General features: G+C 32.0%; 1 protein-coding gene across 5 annotated transcripts in view; it reads left to right on the top strand.

Annotated features, from left to right (window-relative positions):
• The window catches only part of LOC117177547 (protein kibra), a 441,495-nt gene that overhangs the window by 168,979 nt on the left and 251,930 nt on the right, over positions 1-20,586 (top strand). For all 5 annotated transcript variants that reach the window (XM_033368343.1, XM_033368341.1, XM_033368338.1 and 2 more), the window contains exon 3: positions 16,688-16,797. In XM_033368343.1, coding sequence (XP_033224234.1) covers positions 16,688-16,797 — 110 coding nt within the window. The remainder of the gene's footprint in view (positions 1-16,687; positions 16,798-20,586) is intronic.

The following is a 20,586-nucleotide window of genomic DNA, read 5'->3' as shown; positions in this document are numbered from 1 at the left end:
GCAGGGTTACCTGAAGCCAGCATTACTACATGTTTTTTCTCAAAATTACCGGGCACAAAATTTAGTTTTTGCAGAATATATTAGCACTTAATTAGCACTAAATTCCTGCGAAAAGCTGATCTTGATACCACTAATAGTTTCCGAGTTTCGCATACCAAAGTCACCTGAAGCCAGCATTACCACACGATTTTGGTAAAAAAAAGTGCCCGGATTTTTTGAATAGCACAAATCCAGAACACTTAATTAGCACTAAATTCCTGCGCAAAGGAGAATTTGTTACCACTAATAGTTTCCGAGTTTCGCATACCAGTCACCTGAAGCCAGCATTACTACACGTTTTTGGTAAAAAAAAGTGCCCGGAGTTTTTTCAAGGCATGTATCCAGGGCACTTAATTAGCACTAAATTCCTGCGCAAAGGAGATTTAATACCACTAATGGTTTCCGAGTTTCGCATACCAGAGTTGTGCCTTCAGCTGAAGCTAGCATTACTACATGTTTTTGGCCAAAATTACCGGGCACAAAATTTTTTTTGCAGCATAAATTAGCACTAAATAAGCACTAAATTATGGGATAGTGCCCACATCAATATGACAATGTTGTAATTCTAGGTTCCGGGACCTGATTTATTTACCGCCGAGACATTTTCAACCTCGCCTTTATTGTGAGAATATTTGCTGATTATTACACTTCAATTTGGTATTATGTTCTGCTGGCAAAACAAAATTTGTATGCGAACCGTATAATGATTGCGTTGGCATGAACTTTTTCCATTACGTCAATGTTTTTATTCTCAGGATGAAAATGCATTAAGAGAACGGGGCAAGCTAAGAACTATTTGGTTAATCATTTTTTTTTATTAAGTAACTTTATAACCCATAAACAGGATAGCCCTGATGACTGGATTTACAATTTTATTAACTTATTTCATGTTTGCATCACGTTATTTAACTTGTAATCAAGTAGCAAATTTATAGTTAGTACCATAGTTAATAATGTGTAGTTGTAATATTAACTACACGGAAAAATTAGCTCTCGAGAAATACATGGACTAAGTGCCCAAAACATGTCAGAAATCAGAATTGTCGTCGTTAGAAAAATGTATGTGAGTCACCAAAAATTTCACAAATTCACTTCTAGGGCGTGCATGCTCGCAGAGCAAACTTTGAAAAATTTCAAGAACAGTGTTGCCAGTAATCTGCCAGTAATCTGCCAGTACTCTGCCAGTACTCTGCAAAAATCTCGGCAGAACGCAATTGCTCCGTTTTTGTATAGATTATAATGAACATCTCTGCAAAACATATTTCTTAAAATATGGTTCAAAATATGATTCAAATTCCAAGTTTTGTAAAAATTACACCCGTGCGTGGCGGACATATATTTGGAAAAAGTTCCAAACATTGTGCTTGCGTATACTGACCCGCCCCATTGTATTTTAAAGTAAAATGGTCAAAACCAAAATTACACTAGAGAACATTCTGAAAAAGTTGAAGGCAAAAAAGACCTTCCTATCGTCGATAGGTGCCAAGTTAGGGTCCTTCAAAGAAGCAGGATTTTTTTTTAATGATGCGAAAAAACCCATTTCTGAAGTTTGTATCTGTACTTTGGAACCTGTTAGTTTGACCAAAAAAATGTCAACATTAAAACTAAAGTCAAAGCAATTTCGAGTCATTCCAAAAAATATGCGATGATCTAATTCCAATAGTTCATAACGTATGTCTTTCCAAAGTTGACCACTTTTGAACTATTATTCAAGACAAATTACTCGTGTTCTGTTTTGTCAAAATACTTCGCTTCTCGGCAAAGCTCCGTGAGTGGTGCAAGAGAAAAAGTCGTAGGGCAGACAATTATGCTCAAATCTATAAAAAAGTCTTCTGCTCTTCATAGATTAAGAGTTATGACTCTTCTAAGAAACTTTTTTTTGCTATTTCATACATATTCTACAGATAAAAGTAAAGCGAATAAATTATAGAGGACTAGATTTTGCGTAAAACAAAATTAAATATTTTAGCTCATATAGGTCACGAGTTATGACCATGAAACTTTGACCCTTTCCTTTCGGAAGGCTTTATTTGTATTGGAAAATTTACTGCGCGTGTATTAAAGCATTTTGGTGACATACATGAATTTGTAGTTCAATACAAGTAAACTTTTTTCTAGTTTTTTGTCAACAAACAATTAATTGTTCAACCATTCTTTAAATAATACGCTTCATTCTATTAATAGTGTGGATATTTTATGTATTTACTTTGTAAAGATTACATCCAGAGTATCTGTTACGGAAAGGAAATGAAAAACAACAATATTAAAATGGCAATACATAATTCTATATTTTTACCGACTTTACTATACGGTAGCGAGGCATGGACCTATCAAGAAAAAAATAAGAGTACAGTTAATGCAATTGACATGAGATTCTTGCGTATGATCTGCGGGAAAACTCTGATGGACAAAGTGAGTACCGAAAAAATTCTCAAAGAATGTGGTGCAGAAGAGACGCGAGTAGACACATGGGAAAGAAATCGGTAAAGATGGTTCGGGCATGTTGAGAGAATGCCAAATGAACGACTAAAGAAACAAGTGTATCAAGGTAAAGTAAATGGTAGCGTGCCCAGAGGTAGACCGCGGAAAGGATGGTTAGAATGCCTGCACGAAAAAATGTAAGGACATAAAAGAAGCTAGAGTAGTATGTCAGGACAGAAAAATATGGCGACAAATAGTTAATAAAAAATGTGCCAGTAGAGTGAATGCCGCCTGAAACAAAAGACCTTGGATAGTAATGGACCCAAGTGGGAAACCTCACCTGACGACTTCGTGTGGATCTTCACTTGGAGTGATTGCTACAGAGATTGATCAGCAACCTGGGTCGGAGCAGTGTTGCGGAACGAATGTGTTATTTAAATAAATATCAAGAGAATTCTAGATCAATCTAAAGATTGTTATATCCCTTCCTCACATTACTCCCTTCCCCACCGAGTGAGTCACGCCTACCCCGAAAGGGAAATGGCTTAATGGTGTAAACTGGTTTTACATTTTTTTATTTATCATTTACGAAAAAATGTCGTTAAAAGGATTTCCTAATAGATTTCCCTCATAGGGGGGTGTGGAAAAGAGTTCCTTGTACAGAACAATCTTCAAATTAATTTCTTTAAATATTATTTTATTATCAACAATTAACAATAAATATTTCCTCTGCGATTATTAGTTTATCAATTTTTGGCATTCTCCACACAAAATAATACAGTGTAAAATCAGTTAATTTTTTTTATTTACTTTCGACAATAGATATTCTGGAAGTAATTTTTTGAAAGTAAATACATAAAATATGCACAAAATTAATATAGTGAACGTATTATTTACACAATGTTGAACAGTTGATGGTTTATTTGACAAAAAAGAAGAACAGAGTGTACTTTTAATGAATTACAAATGCATGAATGCCACCGTAATGCTCAAATACGGTTGCAGTATATTGTCCAGTACATAAGGGGCCGTCCATAAACCACGTAGCCAGATTTTGGTTACTTTTGACACCCCCCCCCTCCCCATGAAGCCGACCGTAGTTATTTTGTAGGCCCCCCATTCCCTAGAAAAACACGTGGTTTTTTTATGAGAAGCATTTTCTAAACAAAATTATTTATCAAAACAAAGTTTAACATTTTATTCATATAAGTCATCAGTGACACTTTGCAGTCTTTCAGCTCGCCCCTCTGGAAAGGCTAACATTGAAGTTGGTTTTGTTTTACGCAAAATTTAGTCCTCTATAATTTATTTTCTTCACTTTTTTCTGAAGGATATGTACGATATAAGCAGTTTTGAAAATACTTTTTTGGCTACAAATAGGTTAAAATAGCAAAAAAATTATGTTTCTTTGAATAGCCTGCCCTGAAACTTTTTCTTTTGCACCTTTTACGTAGATTCACCGAGAAGTAAAGTATTAAAAAAACTGAAAACGAGTAACTTGCTCTGAAAAATAGGTTAAAAGTGGTCAACTTTGGAAGGCAATAACTTGTGACCTATTGGGGCTTTCGCATCTTTTTGAAAAAAAATCCGGTTCTTTGAAAGTCTATAACCTGGCACCTGTTAAACATAGGAGTTTCTTTTACCGTCAACTTTTTCTGTATTTCCTCTAGTTTAATTTTGGTGTGGAATTTTTTGCTCTAAAATGGAATGGGGCGGGCCATTCAAGCAAACACGATTTATAGAACTTTTTTCAAAAATATCTCCGGGGCGGACGGGTGTCATTTCTAGAAAACCTGGAATTTTAATCAGGACCCCTTCATAAACCGTTTATGCAAAAAACGCACATAACCTACTTAATACGGTGAAAATACCGTTTTTAAACTAGATAACTGGACTATTAATATAATGTAGTGTTTTACAAATACAATCAGTGTCTCCAATTAATTTATACGAACCTTGTATAATTTAAAGACTTTTATCGATTTATTCCAAAATAATTTTCGAACTTTTTTATTTCAAGAGCTCTTTTTAAATACTACGGAACTTTTTTATAATTACACTTGAATAGTTTTACAGTTTATCCGGAATTTTTTGGAGATTATATATAATTCTGTTAAGTTGTTGCTTATATCCACTGCTCTTGAATTACACCAAACTCTCGATTTCAGCCCACTGCCAGGGGTTTGCCTTCAAATAACCTTGGGGCGGAATTTCGGGGGATCGAAACGTAAACAGTCCGGAACGTCTAAACCATTTCCAATGGGAATGCATGCTATTGCGCAATGTACTTGACTTCGTACGCGCGCACTGCGGCCCTTTCTTAACGATTGTCACAACCGCTCTCGTCCTGCTCACATGAGAAACTGCAGTGGGTAGCAGTTCTATACTCTGTTCCCTAAAAGAAGACCCTACAGAACGACCAATTTTGGTTTTTTTCGTGCAGCCCATTATTAAATTTTTTAAGAAGGTGGGATTTCGTGAGATGCTTCAGCCAATTTGAAGTGAAGCCCTTCAACATTAAGAAAAAAAATTTCCTAGATTGATTTACGAGACTGGCGGACAGTGGGCTTTATGTTTTCTACTACTTTTCTGTTTGTTTACCGACCTCAGTTTGGGTTAACTGACTCCCGCTGGGGTCTTTTGTCCATAGGCAGGTCAAAGTCAGGTAATTACAAAAAAATTTATATTGAAATTAACGATTTGAAAATATCATAATCAAATTGCATGCCGTTAAAATCGGAATAATTCGAACATTCTGAATACATTACTTTCAAGTCGGGGATTGCATAATTATTATTTCTTTAACTTTTTAAGTACAAAAAGAGCGAGTGAGTGAAACACTCAAGTAGCTACCTAGACCCCTGTAACTTGAGACCTACGCGCGTTGAAGTCCTTTGCTTTTATGGCTAATATCTCGTAAAAATCATTCAAATTATTTGGAAAAGAAACCCAAGGAAAGTAGTAAATATTAAATTAAGACCAATTAGGGACCAATCAAAAGAGAAATTAAGAAACTACTTGTGAAAAAAGGGCGATCGTCTTTTCCTCCACGGCTACCTGCGAAACCTTCCACTGCGCAAAGACACTACCCCTCACTGGATTCGAAGTTGCTTCAGGCCCTCGATGTTATGTCCCCCATAAATATAATGCCTTTGTCTTTCAAATTACCCATTTCCTCGCCATTTCCACGCCTATACATTGATTAAAAATTCGAATAGGCCGACGAAATCCCTGGAGTTTTGACGAGTTTGTGAATAGAATGGTTAATATTGGCAGATTCTTAACATTTTCAATTAGAATATTGAATTTTCATAAGCTCCCTATTGAGTTAATGAAGTGAGTCAAAATAAATTTTCTATTGTTTTTGTCGTTGGTAAAGCTGTTGAAAATTGTGATTTTCAAAGATTGATTAAAACTCACTGACCAGGGTCACGATTGTGGGCCGAAACGTGTGAAACAACTTAATTGATATCAATAGGGTTGTTTCTAAAGTCAGATATCATTTTTCCAAGAAATGGATCTTATAGTATATAAAATTCTAATTATAAAAACGCCCATAAAATATTTTTTACATATTGTTTAGTATTTTCAATTAAATGTTACAATATGAATTTTCTATCACGACATCGATTGGAAGGCCCCTGTGACTTCAACGGGGTCGGATTTTCCACCAATCACAGCTCAGGTTCAGTGATTCTCAAATATCTTTTTCTGTGCCGATGTTTTCTTTTAGTTATGTGCACATCGAAAATTGAAGTCACAAAATATTGTTCAAAAAACATTATAAACATTGGAAAGACACTTAAAACCAAAACTTTTGTATACAGAATTCATTTTAAAAGTGCTTGAATGTAGTCATGTTTACTGAAACGATTCGAAAATATGTACGATTTTGAAATGTGTTAATAATTGCTCTTACTGTTTTCCTTCAACAGACTACTGACTCTTAAACCAAATATCACAACAGGGTAACTTTTTTGTCACATAATCATGAGTTTCGCATCGTCAGATTGATAGATAATTCTGAGAACCTCTGAGTCACGTGACAAACACGTGATACCAATTTGAATAAGTGTTTTACCGCCTTCAACTTTTATAAATTTTTTTCTGCTGTACGACACAAAAAAAAATTATATCGCATCTTCGATTCAAATTAAAATTATGTATTGAAAAAATTATTTTATCTAAAATCACGAAACAACCCTATTCATCTGACCCTAAAGCGAACAACGTACATCAACAATTTCTACAAAATAATAACTTCTTGAAACATTTTCGTTTGTTAACTTAAATTAATTATTATCTCATTACAATTTAAAAGTGGATCAAAAGTGAAAAATTGTAAAAAAAAAACTGCAACATATGAGAATGATTTTAAGAGAATATTGTTATAAATAATAATAACAAATTGTTGAAACACTTACTTTTGTTAACTTGAATCAATTACTAATACACCATAAGTTAAAAAGTGGAAAATTGTATTTATTGTTTTTATTTATCTATTATTTATAATTGTATTGAATTGTATGTATATAATTGACCAAATGTGGAAAATTGTATCATTTATCGTCCACAAAATGTTCATATATCATATTTATACTTTATTAGATTGGAGCTAATCTAACTTCCTATATTTGAATGATTTTCTTGGACATCCTGATATACTTCATATAGAAATAGATATAAGCGGGAAGAGAAAGGGATTATCTCCACAGGGACATGGCATCGAGGGCCTGGAGCAACTTTGAATCCAGTGAGGGTGTCGCGGGCGATCGTCTTTTCCTCCACGGCTACCTGTGTAACCTTCCCCTTCCACTGCACAACGACACTACCCCTCACTGTATTCGAAGTTGCTTGTGTATAAGATAAATAGTGTTAATTAAGGGTAAAAACTATCACAGGGTTCCCATCCAGCCCCTTAACCCTGCCGTCGGGGGGTCTATTGTTTCGGCCAAATCGAAAGCTGGCGGTACAGTCTTCTTCAACAAGATGCAAGGTTCGCACTGCGGAACCTACACAGTACTCACCATCGCGATACACTAGGAAGAGAGAGAGAGAGAGAGACTAGGAAAAGGAAGAAAACACAGTGCAGGACTGCATATTAAGGGGCCCCGTCATCTTTTTGGATTGAACATTGAATAGTTTGGATGAAATTTCATCACTTGTGGAAACTGAAACAATTTTTTATTATAAATTATTTTGATTTGTTACAAATTTCTTTTTTTCTGTTGATACTTTAATTATTTGTAACTAAAAAGATATATTTTTCTTTTAACAATTCATTGCATGTATTCAAACAATACATTATTCCTTCTTCAATGGCGATAGAAATACATTGATGGCTTATAAAATAATAAGATATTCATATTCAGGAGGCATTTTTTGGACCATTTGAATAGAATTTATCTCGGGGACCTATTAGAGCATACACAAGTATTAGTGGCGACTTGTTTATAGCGGCGACTAAACTAACTAGATCGGTCTTCACACATTCTACGAATTTCGTAAATCCTAAGGACAAAAATATTCAGACTCAAAATATTGAGTCGCTCTGGTCCAAGATCAAACGGGATCTGCGTAGGCGACTAGGGAAAATGTCAGTTGAGAATACTGAACATTATCTGATTGAATATGTTTGGAGAAACACATACACTTTCTACGAAGAATTTTTTCTCAGTATTTTAGAAGCAATGAAGTATTTCTATCCCCAATGAGGATTGCTGTATCAAGCAGCAGACAGTCTAGCACAATCGGCCCTTTTCAGGGCCACAACATTTTTCTAAGGAAGGAATAATATATTGTTTGAATACATGCAATGAATTGTTAAAAAAAATATCTATATAAGTTACAAATAATTAAAGTATCAACAAAAAAAAGAAATTTGTAACAAATCAAATTAATTTATTATATGAAATTGTTTCAGTTTCCACAAGTGATGAATTTTCAATCAAATTATGCAATGTTCAATCAAATAAGATGACGGGGCTTCTTAATATGTAGTCCTGCACTGCGTTTCCTTCCTTTTCCTTTTCCTAGTGTCTCTCTTTCTCTTTCTATTGTATCGCGATGGTGGGTACTGTGTAGGGTTCGCACTCCGAACCTTGCATCTTGTTGAAAAAGACTGTACCGCCAGCGCTCGACTTGGTCGAAACAATAGGCCTCCCGGCGGAAGGGATAAGGGGCTGGATGGGAACCCTGTGATACCTTTTACCCGTTAATCAATGAATTTTTCTGGTATGATTAGGAATTATATCTGTGAAAGTGACATTTTTTTCTCTTGAAAGTCGCTCTGTAATAAAAATAAAATTTTTTTGAAAAACTTTGTAGCTAAATAATTATTCAAATATTCTTTAAAAACTTTTCTTTTCTTTATATCGACGAAAGTTGATGAGGATCTTTTTCACAGTAGTAAGAATATGAAATAAATTTTCTTTTATTATAAAAATTACTTTTGTAAAAATAAGAAAAATTGTTCGCCTTACAAAATAAACTTTTTTTCCATAAGAAAAAGAATATTTTTTAAAGAATACTTAAATAATTATTCGACTACAAAGTTGTTTATAATTTAATTTTTTTGCTTCAGGGCAATTTTCAAGGCACTGCAATGTTTTCTGAAAACTTTAAAAAAATTTTGTTTAAAAAATGTTACGACTGCATTGTGATTTTTTTTCATCAATGTTGTATTTCGTTAAAAGACATTGTTTTAATAATACTGAATGCTTTATCAATAGTGATTAATAAAATTAAATTTTAAGTTAAAGAATATATGTAATTTAAAAACTGTGTTATTAACCAAAGAATAATGGTTCCAATTGTAAAACTGCGTACCTACAAGACATTATGTACTTTTCACAGATTTATTAAAACTCACTGATGAGGGACACCATTGTGCGCTGAAACGTGTGAAACAACTTAATTGATATCAATTCACCTGACCCTAAAGCAAACAACGTACATCAACAATTTCTACAAAATAATAACTTCTTGAAACACTTACGTTTTGTTAACTTAAATTAATTATTATCTCATTACAATTTAAAAGTGGATCAAAAGTGAAAAATTCTGGAAAAAACTGCAACATATGAGAATGATTTTAAGAGAATATTGCTATAAATAACAATAATAACTTGTTGAAACAGTTACTTTTGTTAACTTGAATCAATTACTAATCCACCATAACTTAAAAAGTGGAAAATTGTATTTATTGTTTTTATTTATTTATTATTTATAATCGTATTGTATTGCATGTATAATTGCCTAAAAGTGGATAATTGTATAACTTTTCGTCCATAAAATTTTCATACACCATATTTATACATTATTAGATTGAAAATAATCTAATTCTCTATATTTAAATGATTTTCTTGGACACACTGTTATTCTTTAAATAGGAACAGATATGAGTTGGACGACAAAGGGAATATCTCCACAGGTGACGTACGATCGAGGGCCTGGAGCAACTTCGAATCCAATGAGGGGTAGTGTCAATGCACACTGGAAGAGAAAGGGTACACAGGTAGCCGTGGAGGAAATGACGACTGCCCAGTGTCGCTGTAAGGCAAATGCCCGACTCGCACTATGACCTGCTAAGGTTAACCCCCCTGTTGCATCCAGCGCGATACCCCTCGCTTGCTTTTTCTCGCCTGGGATTATATCTTCGAAGGTTGACGTACCTGAGATATTGAAGGATTCCTCGCAATAAAATTAAGCTGTTATCCCTTTCGGTTCAATTTTAGAAATTTCCCATGGAGTTTATAACTATAAAATTCGAAGATTACGAAAAGTCTTTCATAAAACTGAAATTGTTTCAACTTTATTAGTATAATATTCGTCCTTTTAGTTAGAAAATTATATATATGGGTCATTCAATGTCAGATTTACCACTAAATTTTAAATTCACTCAAAGTTATATTTTTCTTGATTTTAACACAAAAATAGAAGACACGTATTTTTTCTTTTCAATATGATATGTGAAATTCACAAGTTATCATTATTTGAACTTTCAGAATCTAATGAAGATCACTTTTTTGAAATGCTCAAAAGTAACAATTATTTATTCATTAGAATCTGGATGTTTTATAATGAAGTTCACAATTGTTCATACTTTGACTTTGTAATATGCGAAAAATATTAATTATTCATTTATCCGGGAAATATGCAAAGATGTTAAACAAATTGCATTTACAAGAAAAAGGTATCTCCGAAATGAAATTTTATCCTACGTAATTTTGCAATATACTTCAGAGAGTATCTCACGAAAGTTTCAGAGTGGACCGTCAATAAGTTTCTGAGATATGACAGATAATGTAGAGCCGTGTAAGCTATAGTTTTTTTCAAATTCTGTTAAATAAATTATGTTTACCAAATTCGTTATATGCATAAACAATGTTTTTTTTATTATCAAAAGAACAATAATTCGTATAAGCTGTAGTATTGTGAATGAAAACATTTCTATACAGCACAGTAAAATCGTTAGATACGATTTTCCTTATCTATTTCGCGTTTCGTTTCAAAGCTCGCTTTGATACATTTTTTGAAAAGCTAACATATTCAAAACTAGGACAAGAAGAGTAAATTTTCACTTTTAATTGGTGATTTTGCACGGGTTCGATGTAATGTAACTTTTGTGTCCCCTTTACTGTTATGCAATTTTCAAATCGAACTTTTAAAAATTCAGCAGCTGCTTCATAATCTCGTTCATTTTTGTAAATCACCGATATATTATAAAAACACCCGTCATTCTTTGCCCATTCATACAATTCCAATGCCGAACTTATTTGACTATCTGCACTCATTTGTAGACTTACTCTTCGTGCTTTTCTTTTCAGAGCCCCACCTGCTCCGTCACAAGGGCCTTTTCCATGTGCGGTGGCTTGAAAATGCCACTTTGCAGAACGACCGAAATCTTGCTCATGGTGATAAATAGTTGAAAAATGTTTCGCGTTTTTGAATTGCTGGAGCGCTCCGTCCGAAAAATAAATGCATTCACTCAGATTTGGATAGAAGCTCGAAAGAAACTTGTTAAATTCTCGTAAAAATACGTAAACTGCGACTGACTCGTGTTTTTTACAGTCCGAAATAAAAACCAAAATCTTATGCTGAATTGAACCATCATTTTTGAAATAAAAAACTATTGGGAAAATTGTTGCCTGGTCGTTATTCCAATGAACACCAGGGACAGCATTTTGGATAACAAACGCATAATTTTCTGCACAATCACAAATTACAAGACATTGCTCATCTTGCAAATTTTTTTTTACATTTTTGTAACAAGTTGCCTGTTCATTCGCGATAAAAGAATGAATAAGGAATGCTTTACCGGATTTGCAAAAGTTTTGAATGAGTTGTTCGGTTGAAACTGTTAAAGATTGTTTAGTTGTTCCAGGTTGTGAAAACCACTGTTTGTAACTTATCTGCGGAACGTTACTTTTATCAAAAACTGTCGACAAAGTATTGGACAAAATTTGGAATGTGGGGCATTCTTGACATTGTCCAAAAAAACCTTTCTCTGTCGGATTTGGGCAAAGTGAAAGCAACAAAATATCTTGATAGTTGCTTACAGGATGGTTTTCTTTTTTCATCAAATTCACGATGTGACTTCCTGTGACAGAAGGAATTATTATGCTACTATCTTTGCAATATTACTGTGAAGTATAACTAAGTATTTAATTGTGTCTTAGAATTTTCGATGTTTTTAAAATGGAAGAAACCAGACTGTGTAATATGCGAAAAATATTAATTATTTATTTATCCGGGAAACATGCAAAAATGTTAAACAAATTGCATTTACAAGAAAAAGGTATTTCCAAAATGAAATTTTTTCCTTTGTAATTTTGCAATATACTTCAGAGAGTATCTCACGAAAGTTTCAGAGTGGACCGTCAATAAGTTTTTGAGATATGACAAATAATGTAGAGCCGTGTTACTTCGACCGATACACGTGCGACCTTGTTCTAAGATTGTGTCTAGCGGAGGCGAAGATCTTGCTTGTTGACACCACGACCAAAACAAAACACGATATTTTGCATATTTGCCATTTTTCTTGAATGCGTCGATTTCTGACAGTCGGCAGTTCAGTTTTACTCACGCAATGTTTCATTTTGCATTTTGCATTTTTTGTTAAAAATGTCGATGGTAAAATTCAAAACTCAGTGTTGTAATCCCTTCAATGAAAAAATGCATTCTTTAAAAAGTCAAAGGACAGTTTTTGATAAAAGTAACGTTCCGCAGATAAGTTACAAACAGTGGTTTTCACAACCTAGAACAACTAAACAATCTTTAACAGTTTCAACCGAGCAATTCATTCAAAACTTCTGCGAATCCGGTAAAGCATTCCTTATTCATTCTTTATCGCGAATGAACAGGCAACTTGTTACAAAAATGTAAAAAAAAAATTGCAAGATGAGCAATGTCTTGTAATTTGTGATTGTGCAGAAAATTATGCGTTTGTTATCCAAAATGCTGTCCCTGGTGTTCATTGGAATAACGACCAGGCAACAATTTTCCCAATAGTTTTTTATTTCAAAAATGATGGATCAATTCAGGATCAATTTTTCAAAAATTGATTTTTAAACTTATAGTTAATCTATTTGATTGATTTTTGCACTTTTTTTAGTTGAAAATTCTATTATTTGGTTACAAATTCGTGCATTAAAAGTCTTGTTTCTTGGTAGAAGATTTTTTTTCTTGGTGGAAACTTAACATAAATATTTATATTAAACTATTTCATTAAAAATTAAACCATTTTCTTGAATTAAAAATTTAAATTTTTATTGAAAATTCATATTTAAAAAGATTTCAAAAGGTTACCAAAATTTTATCGAAAAATCAGAAACTTTTAAGATATTTTTTTTATATTGCAGGATTGATTAAGACTTTATGGGGAAATTTTCAATGATTTTTTTCCTTCATAAATTATTTTTTACAGAATTCCTGAAAAGAGATTAAAAACAAAGTTTTTTAGAGATTCAAAACTAATTTAAATAGTTTAACAAAATATATATTTTTGAAGATCTTGAAATAAGATTTTGACGTTTTTAAATGATTTTTAAACTTTTCAGATAGTAACAAAATATACCTAAGATCCCTGTACATTTTTTAAAATGATTTTTCTTTAAAAACAAATAATTTTTAATGAATATTTAACGAGATTTCAAAACAAATTTTGATGTATAAATAACAATTGAACAATGATTGATATGTGCACTGTAAAAAGTTTCATGTAATTTTACCACAAAGATCATAGGACATAAAAATACCAGTGATTACTGTGGGAAATTTACCAAAATTATGTAGAAATAACACGATAGTGGTAAAAAGTAGTTTTGGAAGAATGGAATTTTACATTCGCCTTCTGAGATTACAGTGACGCTGTAAAACGCCGCATGTCAAAGGTTGCGCATGCGCAATTACCAGCCCGGGTATTTTGAATCGCTTAATGTATGTTTTAATTAAACCGAATCGTAAGAATAATAAGATATATAAATAAAAGGAGTCATTTTTTATTAGGCAGAAAAAATTTAAGTTTTTGTTTGGTTTGCTGTTGCAAAACAAATACGCATCAAACAAGGTTATGATCAGTGGGCGAAGTACGCGCATCCTAATTTATATCAACTTCTGTCTAAACAGCAGTAACCTTTAAAAATTAATTTTTTTTCGCAAGCATGCTAAACATACGAACAAATTTATTTGAGTAAAACTCATTGCGCTTTGCCTTTGTGACGCGCTCAACCCAGCACAAGCCACGATTTCAATTCTAAAATATATCCGAATGCCGCTAAAATTTTCACAATCTTGCCACTGAATTTACTCGCTGGCCTCGCAGTTTATGAGAATCCATCAAGTGTTCAACAGCGGAATTACAAGGATTATGGAATTTTACATCGCTGCTGTAAAACGTATTACACTCCTCGTGGGAAATTACACTAATCTTTGGAAGCTTACATAAACGTTGTGAAATTACGTTTCTACTTCAGATACACTTTAGTGTAAAGTCCCCACAAAATTCACTGGTATTTTGATTTCCTATGATTGCTGTGGGAAATTAACACGTTCATTGTAAATTTCATTCATTTATGGTTAAATTCCTTTAATAATCATTGTGAATTTACAAGAAACGTGTAATTTTCGCAGAAAAATCATAGGAAAAAGTTACAAAACGAAATGTAATTTTCAGCAATATTTTTTACAGTGTGGCAACTCAAAATAGAAATGATTTAACTTCTAATTTAAAAATTGTTCATGAAAAAATGTAATCTTTTAAGTTTTAATGCTTTTCATTATGAAACTTAAAATTTTTTTTTTGCAATTTACCGATATTTATTTTTAAATTGGAAAATTAAAAATGATTATTTTTGAAAATTAATTCTAAGAATATATTTAAAAAGATTTTAAAGATTTCCAAAATTGTCATTTATGAAACTTTGAATTTATTTATTTTGCAATTTACCGATATTTATTTTAAAATTGGAAAGTTAAAAATGATTGTTTTTTAAAATTAATTTTAAGAATATATTTTAAAAAATTTAGAAATATTTCGAAAATTGTCCGTAAATAATATGGAAGATTTTAACAGCTTATTTTAATTTTTCAGGATTTATTAAAAGTTTTATGAAAAACTCGAATGATATAAAAAGGATTTGTTAATAAGTTTAAAAAGAATTTTAAAAAATGATAACAAATTTAAAAATATTCCATAACGTTTTCAACAAAATTTAGATTTTCGAAGATTTTGAAATCAAATTCTGAAACTGTTTAAGTATATTGAACGGCTGAAAAAGAAGAAATAAATTTGACTGAAGTTCCTAGAAATATTAAAAATTAGTTTAAATTTTAAGTATAGCTTTTACTTAATTATATATTTACCTGTTTTAAACGGAATCTTTCAGCTTTATGCGTTTGAATTGTTTCCCTTTAATTGTAAAAAATTTCGGCGAACCGGGAAATGGTTGAGAATTAAGTGTTACTGATTAAAGTGGCCACTCTGAAAAATTATAGCTTGAAATAAAAATTAAACACTTCAAATTTGTATTTTTAGAGTGATAGAGAAAATAAAAGAATCCCGATCATTGATTGAGATTCCGGCGATTTCCGCGGTTTTCCCCGCGATTTAATTAAAACCTCATTAGAATTTAAAGTGCAAAATATTATTAAAAACTTCAAGTTTCTAGAATTATTCTAAGATAATATTGTTATAAATAATAAATTGATTAAACAATTATGTTTGTTGACATGATTTAATTATAACATCATTAGAATTAGAAGTGGAAAATATTAGAAAAAAACTCTGATCTTCTAGCATTATTGATTTAATTTTTAAAAATTCATGCCTTTTCGTAACTATTTTATTGAAAATTGAACTACTTTACGGAAACCTTTTATTTTGATTAAAAATGCAAATAACTTTTTGGCTGAAGATTCACCTGCTTTGAGTGAGGATTTAACTTTTTTATTAAAAATTGATTCTTTTTTATTCCCTTTAGTTGCTTTTGATTTAAATTAACAATATTGTCTTTCTAAAAATATCAACTATTACATTTGTCATCAAGAACTCATCTATTGTAGTTGAAAATTCAACTGCTTCTTTGAAAATTAAACTACTTTGTTGATTAATAAAAACCAGTAAGATTTCACCACACTTCATCGTCTCACGTTATTATTAAATTTCATGGGGGGGGGGGGGGGGGGGGGGGGGCAATGATACGGATCTGTGTCGATACGGTATATGTCGAACACGGGCAATATCAAGCGGAATCCGAGAAATTCTTGTCTCGACGTGCATCTCTAATAGTGAATGGTATAAATAGGATACTTAAACAAGAGTTTGCGAAATTTGACAAAAACAATTCAAAATTTCCACTCAGAGGAGCGAATCACAAAATTTCACCGGCATGTACTGTCTCTATATGAAATTGCGTTCCAATATTTTTCGTTAGAAAGCAAACCGAGGGGTTAGCCAATAACAGTATTGATGTTTACGTGAATTGTGGAATTTTAAGAATTCATAAGAATACAAAGCATTTAAGAAAATTGGAATAACACTTGTTTCTTAAATCAAAGATTTTGTTTATACGAATACAAATAATTAAATTATGTATTAAAATTTGACTATGTGAATTAGAATAGAAATTCCTTATAAAACAACTTGGAAATGTCTTCAATATTCGCTATTGCTACAGCCGGTTGTGGAGTAAAATATTTCCATCACTAAGAAAGTTTTTTATTGCAGATTCACAAAACCCCAGACCTTCGCAGATTGCATCGGCAACGAACTTCCACTCGGCTGGGAGGAGGCTTACGACAAACATGTGGGCGCTTACTATATCAATCATGTCAATCGTGAGTATTGTTTGAATTTTTGTATATTGTCTTCGACCCTACTTCATAGTTCATAGTTAAATGACACTCGAATTTTGCAACGACAAGTTTGCCCTTTTTTCGTTCACCAGAATATTTAAATTACTCGCCACTGTTTTGTAACAAGAAATTCAATCCTAATAATGCAAACAAGCACATGACACACTGAACTTTTTTTTAAACGCAAAGCAGCCCATGTTAATCTTTTCTTCCTTGTCCTTCTCAATATAATTAAGCGCTATCCTGTTTAACATCTGCCCTTCTATCTTAGCCGATCCCTCGCTTATTCACGTAAAGTCATAAATCTAAAAGAGTATTTGATTAAGAGATAATCTTAAAATAAGAACATCATATGTCAATGGTATACTCCTACTAAAGTAGGGGTCAAAAGTCGAGGCCCCTAAATTCTTTTGATATTGTTAGACTCTAGAAAGTCTAGATAGATCAGCCATCATGGACTCAATGTAAACACGCGTATGGAGACAGAGGCAAGAGTACAGCAACGAAAAGTTGGTCGCTGTACTCTTTGTTCGAAAACGTTTGAGTCAAAGTTAGAGTAGAGCAATGAAAGTTTGGTCAGTTAGCTACTCAATGAAAGATCGTCTTCTTAGTAAGATGAGAAAAGCAAACAAAGATTTCTATATACTGCGTTTAAAAATTTGTAGACAGGCATTGTAAAATCGTCGACAGACGTTCCATTGCAGCAGCTCGAAACAGATAATGTTATATAATAATAAATTTTCAACAACAAAAAATGTTTTATATATAATAATTACTGCACTGCCAAGCTTTTTTGCTGAAAAGTCTGGGCTAACAGAGGAATATATTTTGTCTATCTTTTTGTTTTACACATTTCATATAAATAGGTAGATTTAAAAATATTTAATGAAAATATTTAAATTTAATTAATTTAAATTCTACTAGTTAATTGCTTAATTCAAGTATTGATTCAATTTGTGATTTCTGTTCAAGTTGTGGAGCTCAAAAATTTAAAAGATTGATTACTTTAAGATGTATTATGAGTAAATTTTGTTGAAAAATTTCAATAAAATTTGCCAGCATAAAAAAGGAATCTAATTATTATAGTTCTACTAATTGTCCCAGATAAAAAAAATACTTAAACTTTAAATTAATAATGTAAATTTAAAATTGAATTTGAACATTAAATCGAAGATGAGTTGAAATTAGAAGAAATACGTTTTTAAAATAAATAATTTTCAATAACGAACATTTTATAAAAGTGCTTTATAAACATGTTTATTTTATTTCTGAAACAATATTTGAAGGGTTACAGTATACAGGATTAGATAATCAACCAAATATAAATTTTTTAGGAGAGAAAAATAACATTCTGTAAAATCGAAATCGTCATTTAAAGATAAAGACAAAAGTTTATTCCCGAGCTGACGTGTTTGTAAATTGAAGCCAAAAAAGTACGATTAAAAAAAATTATCCCATTCCGAGAAATAAAATGTGGAAGTTTACTATCTCAAAGTGACAGATAACTAAAATTGAAACAGGCTCGGTTGGTGATCACGATAAATAGTGCAATTTTCAGTTTAAACAAAACATAAAAACTTACTCCCGAGATATTGAGTTGCTAAATTTTGAGAAAATCAGTTTGACTAGAAAAAGTTAACCAATTTCGAACAAGACACTCAAGAATTTGACGGTTCTAATTCCATGTGTTTTGAAAATCCTTTTTAGAAAGCAAATAAAAATCAATTTTTCAAATTAAAAACATAATAAAAACTTACTCTTGAAATACGGCGAGGCTGAATAGGAATAAAAATGTTTTCATAGAAAAAATGTATACCGTTCCAGGAAAGTAAAGATGTTAGGTATGTAGGAAAGCATAGGAAGATGTTATATTAATTTTATTAAAAGATGCTGGTTGGAACTCGGTTCGAAATAATCCAAAAATTTTGTCGGTAGAATATTCAACAATTTAATTATCAGCTGTCAATAATTGAACACTCAAAAAAAATTCTGGTTGAATCAACCAGAATTCTGGTTAATTCAACTAGTATAGAGTGTTAAATATGCCCTTACTATAAATTCTGGTTAAAAGTATCAGAAGTTTCTGGTTGACAATTTTCTGGTTAATGTTACCAGAAATTCGGGTAAATGTAACCAGAAGTTCTGGTGAGGTTAACCGGAAGTATTTACAAGACAGTTTTCTGGTAGCTTAAGAATACAACGTTGTGGTCAACATAACCAGATGTTCTAGTAAACTGAACCAGATATTCTTTAGTCCAGTCAGCGGGGAACAAATATCACTTAAAAAAAAATTCGTAATAGTAGCATTTTTTCACAGATACGTTAGCAATGGCTTTATAAAGATATTGTAAAAAGTCCCCAAACATACGTGTACGGCAAAGTTCCGAAATTCTGGAAAGTGTTAAACAATAACATGTTTTTAAAATTACTCGAGAACTGTTGATTTTAGGTCGAATATGGTGATCTGAAAAATGTTCATAATTTTTTAGTGCACAAAAAAGGTTCTATCTACTGTGGACCTATTATCAACGGCTGCGCTATGAATTTGGATTAGCTGCACAATTATTTTATTTCTCTCAAATATCCTGGCAAAAACGTCGGAAATATATCCGGCGATTTTTACTGGAGAAATTGCAGGTTCCTGTTAAAAAAAACCGACTAAGTCATTTGCATGACAAACTATCAGTACAAAATGAGCTCAACTTCAGTGTACAATTTCATATGTTTAAGGGGATGCTTTTGAGATAAAACTTCTTTCAAGTGTTCCTCCATTTTCATACAATACATTTTCCAATTTTTAGGTCAGAATAATAATATGTAGGGCCTCTTTTAAAGCTTTAGACAAGTAAATTTCAAAATTTAAGCTGTGCTATCGGAAGAAGCGGTGATTATGAGTCCTAATGGCAGCAATGGGAGGGGGGGCGAGAACGGTTACCTCTTTCGATGATGTTGAAGCCTTCGAAATTTTTTTGCTCACTTTTCCCGACAATAGAGTTGGCCTTCGGGTGGCCGTGACGTCACTGCAATGCAGGTTTTTAATGAGGAAAATTTCAAAAATAAAATTATAAAATAAAATTAATGCAATGCACATTTAGCCATCTTTTTATTTGATAAAAAATATATTCTGCTTGATAATTTGAATAAGAGTAATTACAAACTTATCCTTAAGACCCTATAAAAAACCATAATTACAAATATGGATTTTTTATTTTCAAACGCAGTGAATAAGACAATTAACAATAAATATAAAATAATTTTGAAATGTCTATAACTCGGATTAATTTGTACTTTATTCCCTAAGCACGAGAAAATTGTGATGGAATTTATTTCACACGTGGAGACTGATTAGACTGAGAAAATATGGCCACTCCCGCAAAACACCTTTTTTATTATTGCTTGCGATAAGCATGATAACTCCGGGAAAAATTGTCTGCAATTTAAAATCCAAAAGTACAAGTGTTAGACTTGCTACAGGTCTGATGTTTCCGGAAAATTAGGGAATATCAGCGAAAACATGATAGAATTCGGGCATTTTCGATAAAGTGAAATTATTTGTATTATTATTATTAAAAATCGCAACATTTTAGTTGCAAATTAATCTGTGTTTTTAAAGATTCAAATTATTTGGTTGAAAATCCTTTTTAATTCGCAGAATTCAACTATTTTTTGAATACGAGGGTAGTTCAATAAGTCCTTAGAATGAAGTATAAAAACAATTTTTTTTGGGTAAATTTTTTTTTATTTTTCAACATAATCTTCTTGGAGCTCTAT

Source organism: Belonocnema kinseyi, chromosome 7 (genome assembly GCF_010883055.1).
Source record: "Belonocnema kinseyi isolate 2016_QV_RU_SX_M_011 chromosome 7, B_treatae_v1, whole genome shotgun sequence".
Classification (NCBI taxonomy): domain Eukaryota; kingdom Metazoa; phylum Arthropoda; class Insecta; order Hymenoptera; family Cynipidae; genus Belonocnema; species Belonocnema kinseyi.
Note: the sequence above shows the minus strand (reverse complement) of the source record. Positions and strands in the feature narration are given on the sequence as shown.